General features: G+C 43.5%; 1 protein-coding gene across 13 annotated transcripts in view; it reads left to right on the forward strand.

The window, feature by feature from the left end:
* The window catches only part of BLACAT1 (BLACAT1 overlapping LEMD1 locus), an 82,728-nt gene that overhangs the window by 52,844 nt on the left and 5,779 nt on the right, over positions 1 to 24,105 (forward strand). For 3 of the 13 annotated variants that reach the window (XM_081009137.1, XM_081009140.1, XM_081009135.1), the window contains exons 2-3: positions 20,596 to 20,796; positions 21,547 to 21,687. In XM_081009137.1, the coding sequence (XP_080865263.1) occupies positions 20,635 to 20,736 (102 nt within the window). In that variant the 5' untranslated portion in view covers positions 20,596 to 20,634 and the 3' untranslated portion in view covers positions 20,737 to 20,796; positions 21,547 to 21,687. The other 10 variants (XR_013987361.1, XR_013987363.1, XM_081009136.1 and 7 more) reach the window with 9 other exon arrangements.

Genomic DNA, 24,105 nt, shown 5'->3' on the forward strand with positions numbered 1-24,105 from the left:
ACGCAACCTAGTGCCTACCAGCTGTTTAGACGGGACTACAACTCCCATAACCCCAGGCCAGCATAGCCAATGGTCAGGGATGGTGGGAGTTGTAGTCCAACAACATCTGGAAGGCACTAGAGGTTGGGAGAGACTTCACTGCACCATACTAGCTCTTCGTTTTTCTTTTCTGCACTGGAAATAAGACAGTGTCGGAGGGTGCCAGAAGAACAGAATAACTTTACAATTCTGAGGGACTTGCCTGCACTTGGTCAATGGAAAACATAAATGTGTTCTCAATCATTGACAATACGCTGATCTAAGCTATTAAGGCATTTGTTATCAGTGGGGGGAAATTCTGGTAGCTGTTGGAGGCTAGCTCTGCTTCTTGGGTCCCATAATCCAGAAACCACATCCTCTTAAGATATATCTCCCCACAATGCCTCTACCCCCCCAAAAAAAGTTTTTTGTGATAAAGGAGCCACAGCAGAGGATCTTTGCAAGGCAGGAGTTTAAAAAGCACATTCAGTACCAGAAGATCTAGGCATCCAGTCAAATATTTCCTTTGTTTGCCCCTTGTCCAGCTGCCAGTAAAGCCCTTTTGGAAAAAAGAAACGCATCCACCAGCTTCAATGTTCTCAGGATGCTAAGCCAGGACTGAATGGATTTTGCAAGGTGCTTAGTCACAGCAAGGGGGAAAAAGCTCATAATAAAAGAGGGCTCTAAGGCATAGCGGAATATTGATGCTGTCACTTCAATGGTTGGGCGAGTGATAAAAGGCAGGGATAAGTGTCTGTATCTCATCCTTGAAAATCTCAAGGCGCTGCCTGTTTGGGGCAGGGAGAGGCTGTAGGGCAGGGAAACAGCTGTGACCAGACAGGGATGGGTGAGCCCTTTCTGCCATGCCTCCACAGAGGAGGAGAGGCCTTCCAAAACAGGGGAAGCTGGGGAGGGGTGGAGGGGAGCTTACACCCCAGGTTCTTGGCTGCAACAGCTTAGCAGGAGGGACATGACTAATACACATCCCACTGGGGGAGTTAGATCAAAGGCAGTGAAGTAGATACAAGAGGTTTCTGCTTCACAGGATCTGGTTAAATAGAGCCTTTGTTACCAGGGCCCTCCAGAGTCAGGAATGGAGAAATACCTGATCTCTCCCAGCCTCCCCCCACCCGGCCGCCTCCACCACCGCCAAGAGCCTTGATGCGGAATCAGTTCAAGTATGAAGCACAACAGTAGCTGCTTGGCTACTGCTGGAGGAACCTAGAGGGAGGGGAGAGGAGGGGGGAGATGGCGGGAAGGGAGGGGTCCGGGGCTTCACACACACACACAAAATGAGTCAGGTTTAGTTGGGCACACAGCTCAGATTTCCGAAGCTGGAGTGGAAAGCAGCGTGCTCAGGGCTAGCCACCAGCTGGATTGCTTGGGTGCTTACAAGCGGGACAATCTTTTCCTGAAGCTTTGATGGGAGGTCTAGGAAGGACCAAGCCTGGCCTGGCTTCTTGTCACCAGCTTGAGGGCTTGATGCTGCTACCTGGTGCTGTCCTTAAGGCCTGCATACTTCCCACCTGCCTGCCTTGGCACCCTCTCCGCTGCCAGGGGGTTTTATCTGCTGAAGGTGAGATCATCTGCGTCTAGTGGTCAGACCAGAGACTTCAGAATAAGTCTCAGGTTTGGTCCTTTTAATTTGGAGAGGGGTGTGCATGTTGTACGTGCAGCGTGGCGACGAATGGTTTGGCAGCAGGGGGGAAGTGGAGGTGGTGGGGAAAGGTGTGAGCGCTTAGAGAGCACCAGGTTTGAGATCACTCTGGTTCGTTTATGCCTTGACCCGCTGTATCTACCCTTACTTGCAACTGCACAGCCAATACATGGGGGATGAAGTGTGGCAAAAGAGCTGGAGGGTTTGTCTGCTTTCTGTGTGCGTTTAGGTGCAGAGCATGCACCTATTCTTTTATTCTTTTTCACACAAAATATTTCTATACTGCCTTTCATTTGAAATCGCAAGGCGGTTTACAGTAAAAAGAATAAGAACAAATAAATATTAAAATTATGATACAAACTAAAACAGCGGCCGACAGACCAGGGAAGGAATAAAATTAAGAAATACAACCAACTGGTACAAATGACCAGCAAACATCCGAGAAATTAACTGAGTTTTTAGCAAGTGCGAAAAGGCCTTTAGAGGGGAGATGAGTCCATAGAGAAGACTAATCTGTGTTAGTGATTGAACATATAGTTGTAGGTCATTTGAAGCTAATCTGGAATAAAAGGCTATGACTTTTGGTGCTTTCACAAATGATGCTAAGATGACTTTTTGTGCATTGAACAATCTGCATGTCCCACTAAATCCAGTGGTCTTTATTCACAGGTAAGTATGAATACTGTTTGTAGTTTAAGGTTTTGAACACTTACTTGGGACTAAGCTCCAATGAATTTAGCGGGGCTTTCTTCTGAGCAAGCATATATGATTGTACTGTTAGCATGGGATGTCCTGTTGTGTTTAATGGTGCCAACATGCCATATTTAATATATGAGCTCAGTCAAAGCAGGTTTTTAAATTTGGTTTATAGTGGGAAATCCAAAAACGTTCAAGCATCACTTGTGAAACTGGCCTTTATGTATGCATTGCTGAAATTCCCTTCAGGCTGTATCTATGCATGTACAATTGTTTGTCTGAAAGGGGGTACACTTGATGACTTGTACAGCCAACTGTTGAGTACACAGACTGCACACCCAATGAACATTATATTACATGAGAATAACTGTGAGCATACAGCTCAGCTATTTGTGTACACAGGTACACATATAGTACCCTTAATGAAGGTAATGCTTGAACACCCCTACTGAGAAGGCAGGAGGAGCAGAATGGGAGGCCTCCATTTTTTTCTTTTCCCCTCTGTACAACCATAATGCAGAATACTGCCATCTTTTACTATGCAGGCCGTAAAGTAAAGGAGCCATTTCCACTGCCATACTTGCTCCTGGTGGTTGCATGGCTGGTAGCAGTGATATCATCAGGATAGGTCTCTGGGGCAGGAGTCCAGGACACCATGAATCAGAATGAACAAGAGAAGAGGACCCAAAACACTGTGGGCTTAGCTATCCACATTTTATTTTATTTTTTAAGTAAGGGATATAACACACATCACCATTTAAAAGAGAGCAGTCCCCCTAAATACATAAAGTTCAGAGTCTAAAATTACCTAAATGCACTATGTGCTGGTAGAAGTGGGAAGTTTCCAGACAGCTTGCATGACTCCTCTGGAAAACAGGAGCTGTACTCTATGGTTCATTCCCATGACCTTTTAGTGGGGGGAAATATATCGTACATATAGCATATTATGCATGTCCTGAGGGCACCACATAAGGCCACTGCCCATACAAAAGCAGCTAGACATGTAGCTTTCCGGCCTGTGTAAAAGGAGAGAATAAAGTTAACAGATGTTGCAGTGAAATGGAAGGTGCATATATAAGACAGAGGTCCTCTTAGCAGCTGTTGGAATTATGATTGGACATATAGTTTGAAACACAGAGCATGCACTGAGGATTACAGCTTTGTACTGACTGATTTATAGGACATTGTCCATGATACATGACCTTATAAAAGCATAAGGTGAGGGCACTCCCAGCTGTGTCTCCTGTGATCGACACAACCAAACCACCCTAATTTCTGCGCTTAAATGAACCATGAACTAATCAAAGTTTTAAAAGAAAATTTTAAACAAGAAAGGGTATTTTGTGTTACGTTCGTTCATGATCAAGTCCGCTTTTTTTAGCACTATGGAGTGAGCTAGTAAGAAGCACCCACTGCAGCTGTGAAAGGTATGCATATTTATTTATTTCCCTATCCTCCACCAAAGAGATCAAGGCACTGTACATAGTTTTCACACACACACACACACACACAGAGAGAGAGAGAGAGAGAGAGAGAGAGAGTTCTCACAACAATCCTATAAGGTAGGTCAGACTGAGAGACAGTAACTGACCTAAAATCAACTTTGGCTGAGCTTGATGGCTGAATGGGGATTTGAATCCTGGTCTCTCCTCTTAAGCCAAACACTTCATCTACCACATCATACTGGCTGTCATGTATTTGTGATGGGTGTTTATGGATGATGGGGATCATTCATCTGAGCTTGCCTAGATTTTGCAGCAGGTCATGCACACTGGACATCTTCCCAGCACACACAGACACACACACACATACACACACATACACACACACACACACACACACACACACACACAATGCTGCTTATTGCTCTCATAGAAGTAATGACTTTCCTATAAATACACATATATACATACTTTTTCTGGCTTTGGAAGGGAATAGTTAGGTCAGAATTGAGAGCCCATGTGCTTCGATAGCCAGTAATGTTAGGCAAAGTCATACCAGATGTTCCACATTGTAGGATGCAAGGTTCACTGCCAAGACAGACAGACAGACAGAGAGCGCGCTTCTGTTTCAGAAGTCTTGGGGAAAAAAGATGGATGTGGAAGTTCTTCCTCTACCAGCCATCCTCCTGTCTTGGTTAAGTTAGTAAATAAGCACTGTTGTTGAGCAAGCATGAGTCAGAGCAGTGTTTGTACAGAGAGAAAAGTAAAAGGCAGAGAGCCAAACCTTCAGCTGGCCAAACTCATGTAAGTTCATTGATTTCCACAGGCGCTCGGCAGATTTAGCCCACAAATCCCATCTTGAGCACAAGGTGCAGACACATTCATTAAAGAGCAGGAACTGTTCCCATCTGTAGGAAGGAGCACTGGGGAGATTTTGTTCTTCTCTAATTAAAGCATTTTCCTTATTCCAAGAGCCCTTCTTTCTTTTTGTAGTTTCCCCGGCCTCAGCACCGAGAGAGGTTCCTTTGAAAAGGCAGCTGAGGAGAGAGACCATCCACCTGAAACGCGGGAGGCGGAAATCGTACACTCAGTGCAACTCTCTTTATCCCTTTTGTCTGGGAACTACAAAGAGAGAGAGAGAGTCTTGTTTTGTACACCTTTCAGAGCTCCACAGGCTGGCATTCATTCATTTCGGGCCATTTTCATGAGTGATGCTTAAATCAGGTCTCACATTTCTTGTGTCTGTAAATGGAATTAAAACCTACATTGACTGGAAAATGTACATTTGGTTTAAAAAAGTATTTCCCTCTCCCTTTCTGACTTGCATAACATTAACAGAGGACACATTTCAGGCTGAAAGGCGGCATTGCATATTTGTGCAAACACTCAAGTTGTGGGCTTGTATTCAAAGTTGCATTTTTCTTATATGCCTGCTGCCTGCCATGCCTACAAAGGGGCATTTGAAATGCATGCTTATGGGAAAATGCTGGAAAATAATTCACTGCTGAAAGAATAGCAAGTGGCTTCTCTTTCACTGATGTATTATCTTTCCGTATCTTACAGAAAATTGCCAGCAGTTGTGCGCCTCTGCATGAGCCTCTGAGCATCATACACATAAAACCTATAGTTGTGAGCATAGGGAGTGCATATCTGAAATTGGCCTTGCTTGCCTCACCATGTCTTGTAGGAAAAATACAAATGCAGAACAGTTGGGATACAGTAAATTTTCAAACTCAATTTGGCATATCCTGATTTCAGTGTGCAGCATGGTGCAATGTTACTCAAATGTAGCCAGCTGTGACTGGTTTGGGGGCTATTTGTCATATAATACTTTGAGAGCTGGCTTTTTCAGAGGCTTGGCAATTCCTCTTCCCTTTGTGTCATGGTTAGCAAACAGATCCCTTGCAGTGATGTTTCATGAAAGGGGCAACGATCAAGCAAATTATACTGTACATGTTTATATGTGCAAATGTTTTAAATGTAAGCTTTTGAATTCTTAAGAGAGATTTTTGAATTGAATTGGAGAATCTGAGGCGAATACAAAGAGATTTGAAGGTTGATTTCAAATTTAATTCATCCAGTGAAAATATCTGGGCTCAATCCTAGAGACTTGCACTATATGATCTTTGTCAAATCCATTTTACTCCTCTTCTTTCAGGAGAGCTTGGAGTGCATCATTATTTTCAGAAGTTCTTCAAAGTACAGCCAGTTTCCCAAGTGTCTAGCAGTGTCAACATGCTCTGCTGATCCTTTAGCCAAATCCTAGCAGTGCTGGATACTTTTATATGGGCTGTGCTATCTGGCTCCACATGTGTCTGGGGGGGCTTGCTGGAGCAATCAGGAACTTGTGGATTTCACTTTTGAATTTATTGAGACTCATTCTAAGATATCCCCTGCTCTGCAAAAGCAGGATGAGGCCACTAAAAGCTTATCTCAAGAGATGAGCACAAACAGACAAAGGAAATTTCATTAGGGCTGAGCTTAGAGTAGACTGGAAACTATCAAAGTGGATCAATTACTGAGGACATGACTAGCCAAGGTAGCATTTTCTGGAATGCCTCTGTAATGTGGAACACTGGAGACACAGTCAAGGTGGCCCCTTTTCTTCCCCGTCTTTTGTATTTTTCTAAAGTCGTTCCGCTTATCCTCCTTAAGCCCTCTGCTGTGGTCTATGGCTTTTTATTCCTATGTGATTGCTTTTCATAACTCATGTAGGGCTAAAAGCCATGGGCTACACAGAGGAATAATCCACTTTCTTGGGCACCTCAGCAAAGCTGTGTGAAATACAGATTCCTTAATGCTATCCCTCCTTCATTTAATAAAACCAAACATCCATATTTATTTTGTAACCAACGGTGAATGAAAAAGAGGCTAGGGTATAGCGAGACTTAGCTGGGTGAATGTGGAAAGGAATACATAGCAAATGAACGTACAGAGGTGAAGGGACTGGTCTCTATACTTCTGTGCGTCTTCTCTCCATCCAGAGGTCAGAACAGCCACTGCAGTGCTCAGGGTACAGCTCAGTTGTTGTGAAATGTTTCCTTTTTTAAGAAAAACACACACCAAACCTTTGCTTTCAAACCCAGGGCCCAAAGATTCCATTGCCTCGCAAAAAGCCCATCATAATAAATGCTCTGAGCAGAATGCAGAGCCATTTCTGTGAAAGATACACCGAGTGATGGTAGTTAACTAGGCGTGCCGAGAGCAGCTACCAGGTAATTAGAGACACTTTCTCACAGTCAGGTTCCACAGGTGTCCCAGCCAACAGCTGAGGGAAGCTAAGAAATCGAAAAGTTTGACTTTTCAGCCCACAGCACAGTTACAATGGTTTTTAGACCAGCACTCCAGAAGACATGGATTTGCTGCCACTAGGGAATCTGCAAATGAAGACTGCTTCCTTTTAAAAGTGCATACCAGCCACATAAAAAGCCCTCCTCCTTAATATGTATGTGGTGCCAAACTCATGGGTACAAACATACATGTGGAGTTCTGATTTCTGATGACACTCTCACAGCACAGCTTAAGAAGGATTGTTGCTTTTAAGCATACTCTGCCAAAAAGGCAATCAGTTGAATTTTGATAGCATATTGTTGGAGAAAGCCACTTCACAGACACATTTGGAGAGTCTGATATAGCCAAATCTGGGCATTTTAGCATGGTCTTATCAGCTTCTCAACTGGCTTCCCTAGCTGTGCCTTTGGCAGCCGTTGGGTGTCCAAACACCAGCAGGTGATAATATTTATCTACATGCTGTTATATATATATAAAATCACCTGCTGATTTCTGCAGACAGGAGCAGCCGATAACACTTTCCTCCAGGCTATAAAAGGTTCCACCTGCTAATTTTTTCAGATCAAGCAGCTAATAAAAGCAAATGTGACAGACCAAGCCAGTTTGGGGTTTTCTGGTCAGTTGGCAATCCAGCTGTGGTTAGTGCCTCTGAGAAGCACATGTTGCTGTAGCAAGGAGCTACATTTTACTTGCTGTAAACAGCTGCCAGTTTTATCTCTGAATGACTGGGTAGCTGTGTATTTGTGTATGGATAGGTTATTTTGAAAAGTGGGTGGATGAAGGTCTTCCTCCACCTCCTACTCCTTTATATCTAGGCGTATGATATCTGAGACTTCTTTCTAACACGACCACCCTAGAAAATGCGCCTCTGCTCCTATGGCAGACACTCCCTTTGTGTGCTGCAGTGCCAACTGCAAAGGTCATACCACACACCTGCTTTTCTGATTGTATTTCTCGTAGCGGTGAATGAAGGGGACTTGGATGGCCAGTGCCTAATTAACTAGCAATAATAGGAAAAGGGATGGAGGGGGATAAAGAACCCATTTAACCAGCTTCTTTGTTGCAAACCAAAATGTTTTCTTGTGCTGGGAAAGTAATGAGCAAAATCCCCTTTGCCTTTAGCCGAGCCTGAATTGGAACAAAACCCCTATGGAATGTACAGGCCTGTTTTCGCTTTTTCCGCCCCCCAATTGTATCTCTTAATGATCAGGGCAGCTGCATCGGGGGCCCAGGAGCTTTTGAAGGCCAGACTTTTAAATGGTCAACATTACTGAAAAGGATTGAGGAGCAGCTCTTCTCAAACCCTCAACCTTCCCTGTGTGGTGCTTGCTCACTTCTGCTACTTTCTGATCCCCAAGTTAGTTCATCTGGAAGAGGTAGCCAGTACAGTCCATTAAAATGATGATGATGATGATGATAGAATCCATAGGGACAGTAATCCTTTTACGAGGATCAAAGGGGCACTTCCAGACTGAATCCCATCCCAAAATAATGACAACCACATACCAGCAAATTCAGGTTGTGTAATTAAAGCTGATTTAGAGCTCTTGTGGAACAAACTTGCTTCCCCAAAAGACTCTGCAGTAAGGGAAGGGATGGGGAAATGCAGTGGAAAGTGTGTGGCAACTTTTGCTTTGTCGCAATGTCATCGAGCCTCTCCACAAACCAATCAGAATGAATGCTCAACAACTAGGTTATCTAGAAGCACCCTAGAACTCTGTACAGTATGTATTCTGGGGCTTGACAGCTGGCTAGGAAAATGCCCCACTTGGCCAACTCTTATGTCTTTAAAGACAGCTAGCTGAGTAAAAATCAGTAGGTGAAGCTTTTCATGACCATCAGATATGTGTTATTGGTGTTTCATGTCTGCTGATAAAGGTGCTGTTAAATGCGCAGTGGCCAGTAAATAAGTAGCAATCCTGGCTGGAACAGAGAAGAAAGGAAGTTCTTCTCCTTGGGGTGGGAGTGGGGGAATATATTAGCTGAATCTGTGTCTAGCACTAAGCAGGACTCACAAAACCCTTGTAAAGCAGACAATGAACTAAACTGATAATCTGGTGATCTCTGTAACAGCAAAGCGAGATATTGATTTTAGAAACAACATGCTAAGCATACAGGGACAATAGAATTGGAATTGAGCAGTGTTGCTGAGTGGTTGCAGGACTGCATCTAGTTCCACCTTAGACAGCCCCGTCTCAGATGGCAGAAGGTCTGGACTGCGTATTCTAATTGCTTGTAATTGTAATGCTTCTCCTGCTAATCTAAAAGACAGGGATAATTTGTTTCTCTCTTTAATTAAATATTGAGCGCCCAACATCCTTTTTTATATTCCAGACACAGGAGACAGGCAATTGTTTGTAAGAGCAAATTTTTATATTCGTATATCAACAGATTCAAGAAACAGTAAGTGAGGTTGTCCACAATAAATATTCGTTTGTTTAGCAGAGAGGCTCTGAACAAATTTATCACCAAGTTTTTGTAATGTAGGTTAGATCTTTGTCCCTCACACTTTGTGTCGCTCTTCTTTATGCTATTGATTTTCCTTTTAGCAAAGCAGATACCAAAAGAAGCACTCTGTTCTCCCATCGGACAGCAAGGACGGCAAGAGAAAGCATTTCGTTTTGTGTAGGGCTTTATCAATAGGATGGATAAATTAGTGTGACAATGTCATCTAATGGTTGAAATTTTAGGGGGAAAGGGAGGGGGACCTTAATGGAATACGTGAGCCATTGCCCCGACTCTGCCAAATTGTACCCAAACCATAAGTATATAAAAAAGTCCTGCTGGATCAGATCCAGATACAATATAGTCCAGCATTCTCATAGCTGGCACATGGCTTTAGGGGCCCCTACATGGTGTTGCTGGAGGGGCCTCTCATTCCCTCACAGCACAGTATTTTTCTGCAGTGGTAGCGCCACTGCTACCCGCCATCTTCCCCACTGGGCACTCAGATGGTGTTTTAGCAGTAAGTGGCAATGCCACTGTTGAAAGGGGGGGTGAAGCTCAGCTGAGAAAAAGAGCTTAAAGCAGCAAAATGAGGCAGGGTGGGCTTAACTTAAGGTTACCAGACGTCCCCGTTTCCCAGGGACAGTCCCCGGATTTACAAATCAGTCCCCATACAAAATCCATTGAAGTTGAAAAGTGTCCCCGGATTCACTGAAAGAAATCTGGTAACCGTAGCTTAACTCCTTATTTGAAGGTGCTCTCATTGGTCTGTATATTGAACCTTCCACCAAGGTTGGACCTGGGCAGCTTGCTGCTTGAACCCCACCCCCTTGCAGGCACAACATGCTGTTGCCTCCTTCTCTGTGGGTGTTCCACACCACCGCCTCTTCTGTATGTGTGTGGTGGCAAGCAGCATGTTCCTTGGGCCCAGATCTGCCACCTGAGGTGACCACCACCCTTCGCGTCATGGGAGGGCCAGTTGTGCCTCTCACTGGTGCCTTATAAGCCATATGAATGAGCACATGTATAATTAGCAAGTCTGCTTGGGCCTCTATGGAAGAGCTGGTCTAGTGAAGCTAAAAAATGAACCAGGGGAGTCCCCACATTTAGTGTCTCTTCCAATAGGGGTCCTGTCTCACGAACTTGTATACAGTGGTACCTCAGGTTAAGAACTTAATTTGTTCTGGAAGTCTGTTCTTAACCTGAAACTGTTCTTAAACTGAGGTACCACTTCTGCTAATGGAGCCTCCCACTGCCGCCATGCGATTTCTGTTCTCATCCTGAGGTAAGGTTCTTAACCCGAGGTACTATTTCTGGGTTAGCGGAGTCTGTAATCTGAAGCGTCTGTAACCTGAAGCATCTGTAACCCGAGGTACCACTGTATTGGACATTGCTCTCGAAATCTCTCAGGAAAGCAGGGCTAGAAGAAGAAGAAGAAGAAGAGTTTGGATTTGATATCCTGCCTTTCACTCCCTTTAAGGAGTCTCAAAGCGGCTAACATTCTCCTTTCCCTTCCTCCCCCACAACAAACACTGTGTGAGGTGAGTGGGGCTGAGAGACTTCAGAGAAGTGTGACTGGCCCAAGGTCACCCAGCAGCTGCATGTGGAGGAGCGGAGATGCGAACCCGGTTCCCCAGATTACGAGACTACCGCTCTTAACCACTACACCATACTGGCTCTCTCTCTAGGGAACCTTTATTTTCCCGACAAGGGTTGCATTCCCTTGGGCAGGGATGAGTGGCCACCCCAGCTGGAACAGAAGGACTCCACAACATAACATGGTGTTGCCGGGCCCACTTTGTTATTTATTACAGACTCCCCCCCCCCCCAATTGACTTGTGCACGACAGCATAACATGCACAAACACCGGGGAATAATTAAATAATTCAATTCAAACCAGGAAATGGTGGGTGAGAGCTGGAGAGTCCTCGTGGCTCGTGAGGAGACCCTCCCCAGAGCCCAAAGAGGATATCAGTGAAGGTGGAGGAAGTCTTGAAGAGACTGGAGGTGCAGCGGACCTTTGTTTAAGCTGCTCAGCCTTCCCTCTAACAGCTGACATGCGGGGCAGCATTGTCATCGTCAATTTCCCACACATCCTCCAGCCTCCTTCAATTCTAGTTGTGGATATTTTTGGATACGGCATTTTTGGTATGGATGGAAGAGAGAGTGGCAGAGAGGGCATTTGGAAAGTACTCCTTACTTTACATGATTTCACTTATGCTCGCAGAGGCCCCAAAACGTAACTCCTGCATAAGTATTAAAGATACAGGAGCCCTGCTCCTACAGGAAACCTAATCACAATAGTGATGTACTTTGCTGCTTAACACGGAAGCAGATGTCTGTTGTTTGAAAATGTAGCTAGTAGATACACTACATTAACCAACTTCCTTATGCTCAGCAATATCTCAAGCATGTCAGGCTTTTATTTTTACCTCCTTGGAGCTGACAGTTAACAACTGTGCTGTCCCTAGTTGTAACTAATGATACACTGGATATTTTTTTCGTGTGTGTGTGTGTGTGTGTTTTTAAGCGATCTGGCCAAATTGTTGCAGGTGGCTGTGTACATTGGCCTGTTGGCTAACATACAATCTGGATTGCCCTGCCTCGTTCTTACGCAACTGGGGCAAGCAGGTGTGTCCAAATGGAGATTGTTCTCTGCAAATGATTTACTCGGCTCTGTCTCTTTTTGGCAAGTGAGACGAGAGAATTCTGGTTGTGTTGAACCATAGCTGGGTGGGTCGAACCCTCCCCACCCTCCCTTTCAGTTAGTTAGAAAATGGGTTATTAAGTAACAGGCTACCCCACTGGTGCTGACTCAGGCTGAAACTAATGAACACCCTGGCTGGCCATTTGAAATTTATTGCACCTATTAATTACAACCATTAGCTGCAGCCAGTGAAATTTTTATAATGAGGACCCTTGCGACTTTGCTTTCCTAGCAGCAAATTAACTGTGTGTATATGAAGGCTGAGGGGGGTTGGGGTTGGGATTGGAATCAATGGGATCAGCATACTTTACAGAAGCAATGTTTTAATTAGTGGTTCTCTGCAAACACTGCAACCTGAAATGCCAGCTGTATAGGCACCATTATTTCCTTTTAAAGAGCCAGTGCTTCCCTTTGCTAATTGAATTTATTTCTTTTTAAGACTTTTTTTAAAAATGCAAGAGGTGGGTGGTTTGTCCTTTTGTGATGTGTGTGTGTATTTCTTAGGCTGGTGGTTAATACAAGAAGACCAGGAAAAGAATGGGAAATAGAAATTAAGAATAGGAGGGTCGGGGAAGGGGGAAAAATGTTAGCACTGTAGCCTTCCTTGAAGGAGCTCAGAGCAGCATATGTAGGAGTTATCTCATGTTATCATCGCAATGATCCAGAGAGGCAAAATTAGACTGAGAGGGTCTCCCCCATTGATCTAACCCACAAACCACTATCCCTGCAAGCGTGCCCAGACACAAAAGGAAGCCAGGCTCCTGTACCTTGAAGACTTGTTGAGAAGAAGGGATTTCAACAGGTGTAGCTTTTATTGCTACACCTGTTGAATTTCCCTCTTCTACACACATGTTTATAGTGCAGGAGCCTGGCTTCCTTTTGTGGTTGGACCCACTCGCCCTGACTCGGATAGTACATTGTTCTATCCTCTGCTCCCTATTTCAGACTGAATAGAATCAAGGTGGTTTGGTTGTGAGAGCTTTTGTTAGTGGATACCTGAGAGGCTGGTTCTCCTGCGTCACAAATATTTATTTATTATCTGCCCTTCACCAAAAGGTCCTAGGGTGAGTTACATGGCAATCAAACAATAAAATGTGATACATAAATAACCAGCAGACTAAAATAGCAACTAATAAAACTGCTCCTATTATTGCACCGAATAGGGAATTTATTTTTCTTTACTGCTTTTCCATTTAAATGTACTCAAAACAGCTCACATCAGGGGTGGGGTAGGGAAAGCAAATCAGTACAATTTCATCTCAGGCAAGTTGCAGCTGGCAATAATAATGATGATGATGAGGATAATAAATTGCATGTAGGTAGCTTAACTTTGTATAGGGATGCGGGTGGCGCTGTGGGTTAAACCACAGAGTCTAGGAGCTGCCAATCAGAAGGTCGGTTCGAATCCCTACGACGGGGTGAGCTCCCATTGCTCGGTCTCTGCTCCTGCCAACCTAGCAGTTCAAAAGCACGTCAAAGTGCAAGTAGATAAATAGGTACCGCTCCGGCGGGAAGGTAAACGGCGTTTCCGTGCACTGCTCTGGTTCACCAGAAGCGGCTTAGTCATGCTGGCCACATGACCCGGATGCTGTACGCCGGCTCCCTTGGCCAATAAAGGGAGATGAGCGCTGCAACCCCAGAGTCAGTCACGACTGGACCTAATGGTCAGGGGTCCCTTTACCTTTACCTTAACTTTGTGTACTTTTTATTATGAGTAGCCATCTAAGGGAGCACATGCTCTTTCTTGCAGTAGAATCTACCACAGTTCTAGAGGTGCCTAACATCTCACTATCACTTGACTTTCTTGGTTAATATTTGACAACTGAGTCCTGGAGGAGGTGCTGTATCTCAGTGGCAGACCACATATTTTTCATGCCCAAAGTCCCGAGTTTCTGTTTCCTCCAGGTAAGGCTGGGGGAAATTCCTGATGGAAATCCTGGAGAATCAGTATAGACAATGCCTTTCAGAATAGACAAGGCTGAGCTAGACAGACCCAATAGTCTGACTCAGTGTAAGACAGTACTGTACCTATTTTGTCTGCAATTTTCTTGGTCAAATGTTGATACAGCTAAAGTTTATTTTGTGTTTCCTTTATTGCTTGGCAGTTCAAACATGCAGGTTTATAGACCCAGTTCACATGCCATGTTAAACCATGCAAGTGAGGAAACAAGCCCATGGGCCTATGTAGGCTTATCATTTCCTTCTCTCCAAACAAACCCTCAGCCCAGGTTTGCACATTGTGACAATCCTGACTCTGGCTTGTGAAGAGCAGGACAGGAACAAAAGTGTATGTGCTCATTAAATTATTCTTTATTTTAAATGGTGGTATAATGTTATGTACCAACAACCTCATATTCCTGGATTTTTTAAATGGCATCCAGGCATAGAGATGCACCCTTAAATTATACAGGCCTGTAATCACCTGATACAAAACAATCATTTCTGTGGTTGAAGATTTGATGGCTGGCTAGTCTAATCCTTGCAGGGTAGATCTTAGAGAGATTGATGCACTCCTGTGATCAGGACTAAATATGTGGTCATGACATCATCCTCTGTCTGTATGACTGTTACCCATGATTTGGTCAAAGCAGGCTCCTTTGAAGGAGTCCATTTATATTCTAATGTTTGCTCCTGCACTTTTCCTGGACACATATTAGATATGCCCTAAGAAGGCATACTCCAAGAGAAGAATAGTTCCCTTACCAATATACATTTTTTGTGTCGGTGGTCGAAACGGGAATTAAAAATCAGTCAATTTCCTTGCTCTTTCCATGGGACAATTTCCCTCTAATTCCTTGTGTAGGGCTTTAACAAACTGGATCTCCTCCTTTCCTCGTGGCTGGGAGAATGTGTGAAAATGGATAAAGATTTCCAATTTCAGCAGCAGGGCCCTAACTGTTAAGAAGAGCAAAAACCTGGTGAAATCGGTAATTGTTGGTCTAAGGAATTGGTTCTGTCCAGCTGGTTCAGAAAGACATTTATTAGAGCTCAGGGAAAGTGACATTATTAAAGTGAGCATGCTGATTTCAGACAGCTCCCAATTCATCACTCTGACAGTGACAAACACAGTCTGAGGTTAAGCAAATGACTAAAGAGAATTCTTTGGCTTTACATTTTTAATGCTCACCACATTTTTTTGGCTGCAGAGGGTTCTATTCAAAGGATCCTCACCCTTGAATAGAAAGGGCAGAACAGGGCCATGAAACATGCTTGGATTTTGCAAATCAAGTAGGGCATCTGTCACTCCACTAGCGCTAGTTCATTTATTTTTTAATTATTCCTCACTCCTTAAAAGATCCCTTTTCTCCATTTTCAAGAAGAACAGGAGCATTTGACTCAGCTGTGCTGCCTCTGTTCTTCCAGGCTCGTTCATCATTGTCTGCCCCCTGAATGGAAAGTGGAGGGTCAGTTTTAAAAGGCTCCATGCTACAAGCTTTCCTAAATACATCAATAGCTCCCTAATGGAATTGGGGCTCTTGTCATTCAGACCACCCAGGTCTTCCAGCAAGCAAATGTACCTCAGGTACTTTGGTATACTCCATCCCATTAGCAGGCAATCTCATGTAAGCAGATTATTGTCTTTGCCACGGCTTCCCTTTCGACAGTAACATGATGTTGGACTACTGTAAGGAGCTCTACATGGGGCTGATCTTGAAGACATTTCCAAAACTTCAATTGGTCCAGAAAGTTGCCACTAGGATGTTAGCAGGGATTGGAAGATTGGTGCATATAACTTGGGTGGGATGCTTTTAATGTATTTCTCTTTCCTTATGGCTTTGGGTTGCCTTGGACTAATCATATATATATATATATATATATATATATATATATATATATATATAAAATTGTGTATCAACTACACTTCTTACCAATTCAAGGTGCAGCCTAGGAACTTTAAAGCCTTAAATCACCTGATGCCAGAGTATCTTCAGATTTGCCACTTCTTGTGAGAACTTTCCCAAGAATTCCATTGCACTGTAGCGTAGCAGGTGGACACAAAAGAGAGGTCCATCAGGTGTGGTGCTCAGGTTGAGGAGCAGCTTACTTACAAAGGTTCACCTGAGCAATCCATTGGCCCCAATGAGTGGCAATGAAGGCAATTCATCTAAGTACATTTAATTACCTTGACCTCTCATATGTACGTTTCTAATCTTATGATATTTATAGTTTGATTTTTTTATTGATTACTTTTTTAGTGAGTTGCCTTGAGTAGAGAGTGACAAATTTGTCCATTTTGTGTTGTTCAGTTTTTCATTTTTCTCATTTTGAGTCCAGTTCATCACATTTCCACATTAGGCTATGTACAATCCTTTTGATCTTAATCTATTTTTTTTAAAGAACCATGGCAATATATATTTTTTTAAAAAATAATTATTGTCTATATGTCATAGAGTTGAAAGGGACCAGAAGGTGATCCAATCCACCCACCTGCTCCAAAACAGGAGCTGTAAGTTTTTTTAAATTGTTTTTTTAATTGTTTCTAATGCTGTAACACACCCTGGAGGGAGGGAGGGAGGGAGGGAGGGAATAAATAAAATAAGTCTCTTCATCCAACCTACTCTCTCACACCAGATCACAGTGTTCTACTAGCACTATTTAATGAGCCTACAAAGAAAATAGTTTTAGATGCTCAGGTAAAAGTGGAAAGCCACATTAAGCTGGGAAAAACAAATGCATAAAATAAAAATACTTTTCCTCTTTCAAATCCAAAAGCAGCAGGGCATCTATCCTTAATACTTAGTTGAAAAATATATTAACTTTGGAAACCAAAGCTTCTGAAATTATTTAGCAGGACACGTTAGCATTGAGCCCAGTGGAAGCAATTTGTTTGCATCATTTACGTGCCAGCCAGTTCTGATGAGATGTGCTCTCTTATGACACTTGATACACATGTACTTTAAATTATATATTTATTAACAGCAGGTGCGTATTGTAGGCCATGGACAACTTGAAATCCACCACAGCCCTTCAGACTGTCAAATAAGGAGATGAAGACCAGATGGAGAGTGCCTGATATTGCAGGTGCAAACATGACATTTTCAAGTATTTTTACTTTTGTTTTAAAAAATTAAGATCTTATGTCCTCTTTTAAACAGCGTTATGATTTGCAGACATTTATGGTAAAAGAAGTTTTGAAACCATTTCAGAGCACAATAAAAAACAGTATGTGACACACTTTCTTCCTGAGTGTACACATGGTATTTAAATATACTTTTCCTTATGCTATGTATTCAAAATATGCAATAAAAAACTTAAGAAAATAAAGAAAATGGCTTAAAAACTGTGATTTTTCTGGTGATTTGTGATGTTTGGCATTCATTTTATTCCTCTACTTTGCTTTTAGCAATTGTTTTTGTTTTTAACATGAAAACCTGAGGGCGGGGGGAAATATAAACACAGAAGCTGAAAATTTAAGGATGTCCATAGAAAGTGGGTTTCCTTTTTCCTGTTTCCTTTGCCTTCCTTTAATGGAATCTGGTGTCGACTAAGGTATTCTAACACTTTCTGACAATGCCATTTACCTAGAGAGGATTGACAGCAAAATTGCAGGCTGAAAGCAAAGAATGAGTTCACTTTTGTGGCTGCAACAGCTTCATTTGGTAGAACTGGCTCTCTCCTGGCCATTACCTCCGAAAACTCTTTTGCACGCATGCAATATAAGCAGCTGAGAGAGGCACAGAGCTGGCGGTCTGCTCACAAACCTTGCAGACAGGAAGACTCATTAAGGAGTCCCTGGTCATTGCTTTGTGAGTCTCAGAGGAAGTATCAGGGGCCTTATTTAAACTAGGTGTCTGGCAGACAGGTATACCAAAACCTGTCAAATGAAACTGGGGGTGGGGGGTGGTGAGCGTGCAGCTGAATAAGTGAGTTCAATGGGAGGTGTGCATTTGTCTTGCTTATCTGCACAGGGACTGCTTTGTGCTGAAGGCAGGGCCTGTCACTGCAAAGACAAGGTCAGGCTGAAACAGAAAGGATAAAGCGAGCCTCCTCTGGTTCCCAGGTTACAGGATGGGAGGGATGCAATTTTTATTGCCATGTGGAACTGACTGTTCTGAGGTGCTGAAGGGTTATTTAATGAATGCCGAGCGGCTGTGTTTGAAGTTAGAAGGTCAGTCAAATATTCCCTGTAACCTTGGAGGGCTTAATCATGCCCTGAGTGCTAGCCAAGCTATTGAAGAGCAACCATCGCAAACCGGGGGATTTTGGCTTTCGCCTTTTCTTTTTCATCTGGCTGAGGTAATTCGCAGATTGGAATGCTGTGATTCGGTGGGGGCAGGAGTGCGAATGGTGGCAGGGGGGGTGGCGGGAGAAGAAAAAAGTCATTTGGACTCCGTATGTTTGATTTTACTTCACAAGCTTTGTGCAAAGAAAAGAATTGTTAGGGCTTTGCTGGAGTCTCTATGATCCCCAACGAGAAGTTCAGGCCCTAGACATCTTTTCATCTTAAGATGAAACCTCATTTTAAAAACAACACCGCAGAGATGGAGTGAGGGAAATGGCCCACATTGCTTCACATTGCTCTGCAATAAGGCCAACCTCAAAAGCTGTCGCTTAGTTCATATTCTTCGTGGTTAAGTTGGCCTCCAAGCCGTTGCTTAACGTTGATTCATGATCATGCCTTTTGCTTGCCTGGATGGAGGATTGAGAGTTGGGAGTGGAGGGAATGCTGTGTTATTTTTCTAGAAAAAGAGGTGTCAGAACTGACTCCCTTGTTCTCTTATAATGGCAATGGTACCCACCTGAGAGATGCCAGGACTGAGTTCCACCAAGTTCCGGCTGAAAAATAGCCCAGGGGGATGTACGTGTATGTCGAATTTAGCCTCCTTTACAAAGGTAACCTTTACACTCATTGCTCCACCTATCTTTTGAGGTGATGTTATTGTATTATTAACTGGTTTCATTGCATCTTTTATTTGAGTGTGACCTGCCTTGAGATAGTTTGCGAGAAAGGCTGGGATATAAAACGTGTGAATGAAGGGATGAATGAGTCAATACGTACCAAATTCATGATAGCAATTCTTCATGCCCAATGTGGGGCTCAAACCTACAGTGATGAAGCTGTACTCTGCCGCCTCAGCTAGCCACACTGGTGTAGGAAAGGTGAACGATTAGAACATCCATACATTACTGATGCCAAATGGAAGCCAGAAGTGGATGAGTGGCTTTGCAGCAACAACCATACCACAAAGATAACATGTGAGTCACTGGACCATAGTCAGAAACAATGAGGCGGAATGATGGAGATGAGGGGCAGCCACCCAGTGCTTAATTTCTAATGTGAGAGATGCGAGGCGACCCATACCTAAACTGTGTATTCATGAAAGGCATATGAGGTTTCAGGTGTGCATGGAGGGGGGGTGCCTCTGGCAAACCCAGCTACAGTGTGCATTTCATACTGAAGTGTTTGAAAAAGAAATCCTTTCCACATAATATTGTTTACAGAAACAGCTTTTTCAAAGATGAGTTTCTGGTGGCCTTTGTTGGGAACAAAACAACAAAAAAGTGGGGAGTGTCAAAACTATAATTTGTGGGGAGGAATCGTGGATTGAATCCAGGGGTAGATCTACTATGAAACTAATGAAGCTTAAGCTTCAGGGCCCCTAATCCCAGATTTAAAATTTGCTTTAAAAAGTGCATCATGCATATATGTAACATTTCCCTAATTTTCATCCCCTCCCTCCAACAACTCAAACTATAAGACATAGGACATTTTTGTTCACACCAGTGACTTTGACATGAGATAATCCAGTACAGCAATTTTAATGAAAAACTGAGATGTAGTACTTAATTTTTTTAAAAACGTGGTGATGTGTTGTAGAATAACCCAATTAAGAAGATAGCAGTGGTTACCCAGACCTCATTGCTGGTTGCAAAGGGCTCTCCCATAACAGTTTAAACTTCAGGGGCCCCCAAATGTAGGTCCACCACTGACTGAATCTGATTGTGGATGGCAGCAGCTATCCATGTTCAAGGAACATAGGGTGCTGCCTTCTACCAACCAGGTGAGGCCTTGCCCATCTGGTGCAGGACGATATTCTCTGATTGTTTGCAGGGTCTCAGGGAAAGATGTTTAACTGGAGATGCTAAGGATTGAACCCTTGGACCTTTTGCTTGCAAAGCATATGCCTCACCACTGAGCTTGGTCCCTGGTCCCCCCCCCCCCAAATATGTAGAGGTTTTAGGTGGGGGAGCCAAGATTCATTCTAGGTGGAAAACCTGCCGTTCTCTAATGCACTGAGCATTTGGAACGCTGCTCTAAAGTGAAAGTAAGAGATGTTCTGTTGGAAAGCAGGGAAAGAAACCCAAGCTTTTCTTTTCTCTCACCTTACTTTGTATAGATTTCCTTGGATGCTCCTGTCCTTTGCCTGTCCCAGGGGATGCCCCAGTTCACCTTTGCTTGCTTCTGTGGGCTCCATGGCTTCTGCAAGATGAAGAGGAAGAAGGAAGAGCCCAGCGCTGAGCAAGAGACCGCGGTGTGACCTTTCCTTTGTGCATCATCTTACTTCTCTCTGTTGAGTTGGAGGAGCACAGCAACTGTGGTATGATGCTGTTACCCTTGTAGGCTACCTCCTGCCCACTCTCATGGCTCTGCCCTGGAGGGAGGGGACTGAAGAGTGCAGCACCCCCCAGCACAGGGCTGCAGGTGGCCTCCAGACAAATTTTCTAGAGCCCTTAAGTCAATTTCAAAAAAGCCCTCTGCAAGGTATTAGTTTAGACCTCTTGGAAGAGAAAGCTTTCCCTCCACCAACAGCCTGCTGTGCAGGGAGACAGGACAGAGAGAGCGGATGTCAGAAAGTGAGTGAGAGAGAAAGGGGTGCCAGAAAAAAAGAGAGAAAAGGGGTGACCCCACTCATTTTTTTGGTCTGGCCTGTTCTGGCCCTACCCACAATAATCATGTGCCCCTGACAGAATGTGGCCCTCAACAGGAGAAAGGGTTGCCCGCTCCCACACTAGCATCTCTGCATCATCATAATTATTTTTAACATCACCACAGATTTGTGGAGGTGTCAACGGAGAGGTTGGAGCAAACCAAAGGAATGGTGTTTCTGGTGGAGGCTTAGTGGGGAGAACCTAGCGCCATGTCCCCCATGGAGATGCTGCCCCTCTCCTTTCGGCTCTTCCATGGAGCTTGATGGATTAGCTCAGGAAGGGATACTGGCAGGAAGAGATGAACCCATTATGTGAATGATAGCCTCTCTCATCAGTGCCAGCAGTGGGAAGAGAAGAATGTGGAAGACGTTAATCTGCTTTATTACATTTATTTCTCTCTCCTTGTTTTTCTCCCCTAGAGACTTTGCAGGCTTGGGGGGGGGGGGGGGGGACCTCGCTCTGTGCAGATAGGAATGTAACTGAGGATCCAGAAGCCAAGCTGGGCAAAATGGCAATTCTACACGGTGTCCTATTTGGAATTACCCTGAGCCTTAGAGACGGTGGGTATCATGACTTAAAAGATTCTGTTAGCTTCTTAAGATACGACTTTATGGGGTTTTTTTCATCTATTGTGTAAGAAAGCTGCCTGCAAAATCCTCCGGATATAATCAAAATGAATTTGAAAGTTCATTTAGAAACAAAGCACTAATGTGCTTATATTGGATTATCTTAATGAACATTCTGTCATACACTTTCATATAAAATCTAGTAGATGCCCCCCTTTCTACTGAAGCATTGCCACTTGCACACTGAAAAAGAAGAAGAAATTCATAACAAACAAACAAACAAAAAGAGATGTAGTAAGTACAGCTATTTAGAGATGCTATTTACAGAAAGACTGTGACCAGGTGACCTTATGTGCCTGCTCAGTCTGCTGTCCCAGGTCCTCACAGTTGAGGGGCAAGCTGAAGACCTTGCAGCTCCTCCTCCTTATGGTTTTAAACTCAACTTGGACTGGATAGTCCTCCCAAGAGAGGACGTCCTCAAACAGAAGATTGTCCTATGTAAAGTAGGACACATGGCCACTCTATTAATTGCTGAGCCCATTTCAATTATTCAATAAAACCAAAAAAGGCATGAGAGAGAAGGGAGCCTTTTAACTATATAAATATACTTGTTTTAACTGATTTTAATATTGTATTTTTCCATTGTTGTAACCCAGCTTGGGACCTTATAATTAGGTGTAGGATACGAGACCTAATTAATAATAATGAATGAACAAATACTACCACTATTACTACTACTGCAGGCCGCCTGACCCTTGACAGTGTAAAATTTCCTGAGCTGGAACTATCATTCTAATGCATGGTGTTCCAGTGTGTTTATATTAGGATTGAGGAACTAGATCTGGCTAAAGAATCAGATGCATAGCGGCCAATCCTCCATGGGCCACTTGAGCAGATGAGAAGGGATGCCTACCTGTCAGTCACCTGACATCAGCTGACTGAAACTGCAAAGGAAGATTGTTCCTTCATTTGTGATCCCAAATTGAATCAGATACTTTAAAAATTTAAGCTATGGCTGCAAAGGAAGACTCAAGAATGCACCCCTGATGCTTTCTTTGTAGCCTTGGCTTGAATTCTGCCCTTTTTGAATATAACACCTTTTTCTGTCATCAGGCACAGGAAAAGCGGGCATGGTTCACCCAAGAGAGCCTGGTGGGCCGACTTCTGAGACCATTACTGCTTTTTATCATGAGGGCATAATTTGATGCATGTCACACCACATATCTTTATTCTATGGGGCACAGGAGATTAATACAGAATAAATCTAGCCCTGGAAGTATCCGATGAGCTGACTGTGGATGGCATGCAAGTTTATCTTATGATAAACTCTCTTAACCTTTCCAAGCTTCTCATCTCTGCCAAGAGACCAGATTTGCACCATAGTAGCAAAGCTGTACATGCTGGTGACTTGAGCTCTTTTTAGGAGGACTTACAAGTCTGGCTGATTGCCAACAAGCACACAGCAATTGTTCTATTTTCTTAGCCCATAATGGGAATGTAAAATTTGTGTCCAGTAAAGATGACCAACTATGAGCTAAATATGATGTCATTCCAGGGAAGGGGTCCCCCCCTTTTTGTAAAGAAAAAAAATAGAAACTAAATAGGTTTTAATCAATCTTTGTCAAGTTCTAGGGAATGATGTTGCTGTAGGAGATGGCTGAAATGTTCCAAACCTGTAATTCTAAAGAGCAGTAAAATAATGGGCATGAAGCCACAATGAGGATTCATCTCCTCACAGAATCAGTTTTAAAAGTTCACAGGAGTCCTTTTCTCCTTCTCATTGCCATGGAGCTGAATGAAGACACTCATACAAGACTTTGGCTAGTTCAACTATACACAAAAACAAGGCTAAGAAAGCAGCCTAACTCATCTAACAATGGAAGCCACCCTGGTACAATTTGGCCATCGCAACAAAGCGTGCTCTCTGGATACCACCACCTTATACATTGTTACTTTGGACCAAGTCACACTGAACTCAGTGGAAGCCTATTTCTGATGTAGGATCAATATATTTTAGATTCATTGTCTTCTCAAAGAGCATTCAAAATGCATTCTAACCACATTTTAGCCACAAAAAGTGTGCAAGTCTCATCTCCATAAAATAAGTGTCAAGATTACCTTAACCCCCCCCCCCCGCCGCTTTAAGATGTTGAACTATCTATGCCACCTTGTACAAATCTGGGGATGCTAGCCAATAGGCATCCACCAGAGCTGCAATTTCTGCAGTTTAGATTGAACCATGATGAAAACTGCATAACTGGGATTTTTTTCTCCAAAGCTTACACTAGGACAAACATACACATTTACTTGGAACTACCAAACCATCTCCCATCATGCTTGATAAGTCCTGCCCCCCCCCCCATATACATAACTATATAGCCCTTGATGTTTTCCAGATGAACTGCTCACTAC

The sequence above is a fragment of the Podarcis pityusensis genome (assembly GCF_964106645.2).
Source record: "Podarcis pityusensis genome assembly, chromosome: 6".
NCBI lineage: Eukaryota > Metazoa > Chordata > Lepidosauria > Squamata > Lacertidae > Podarcis > Podarcis pityusensis.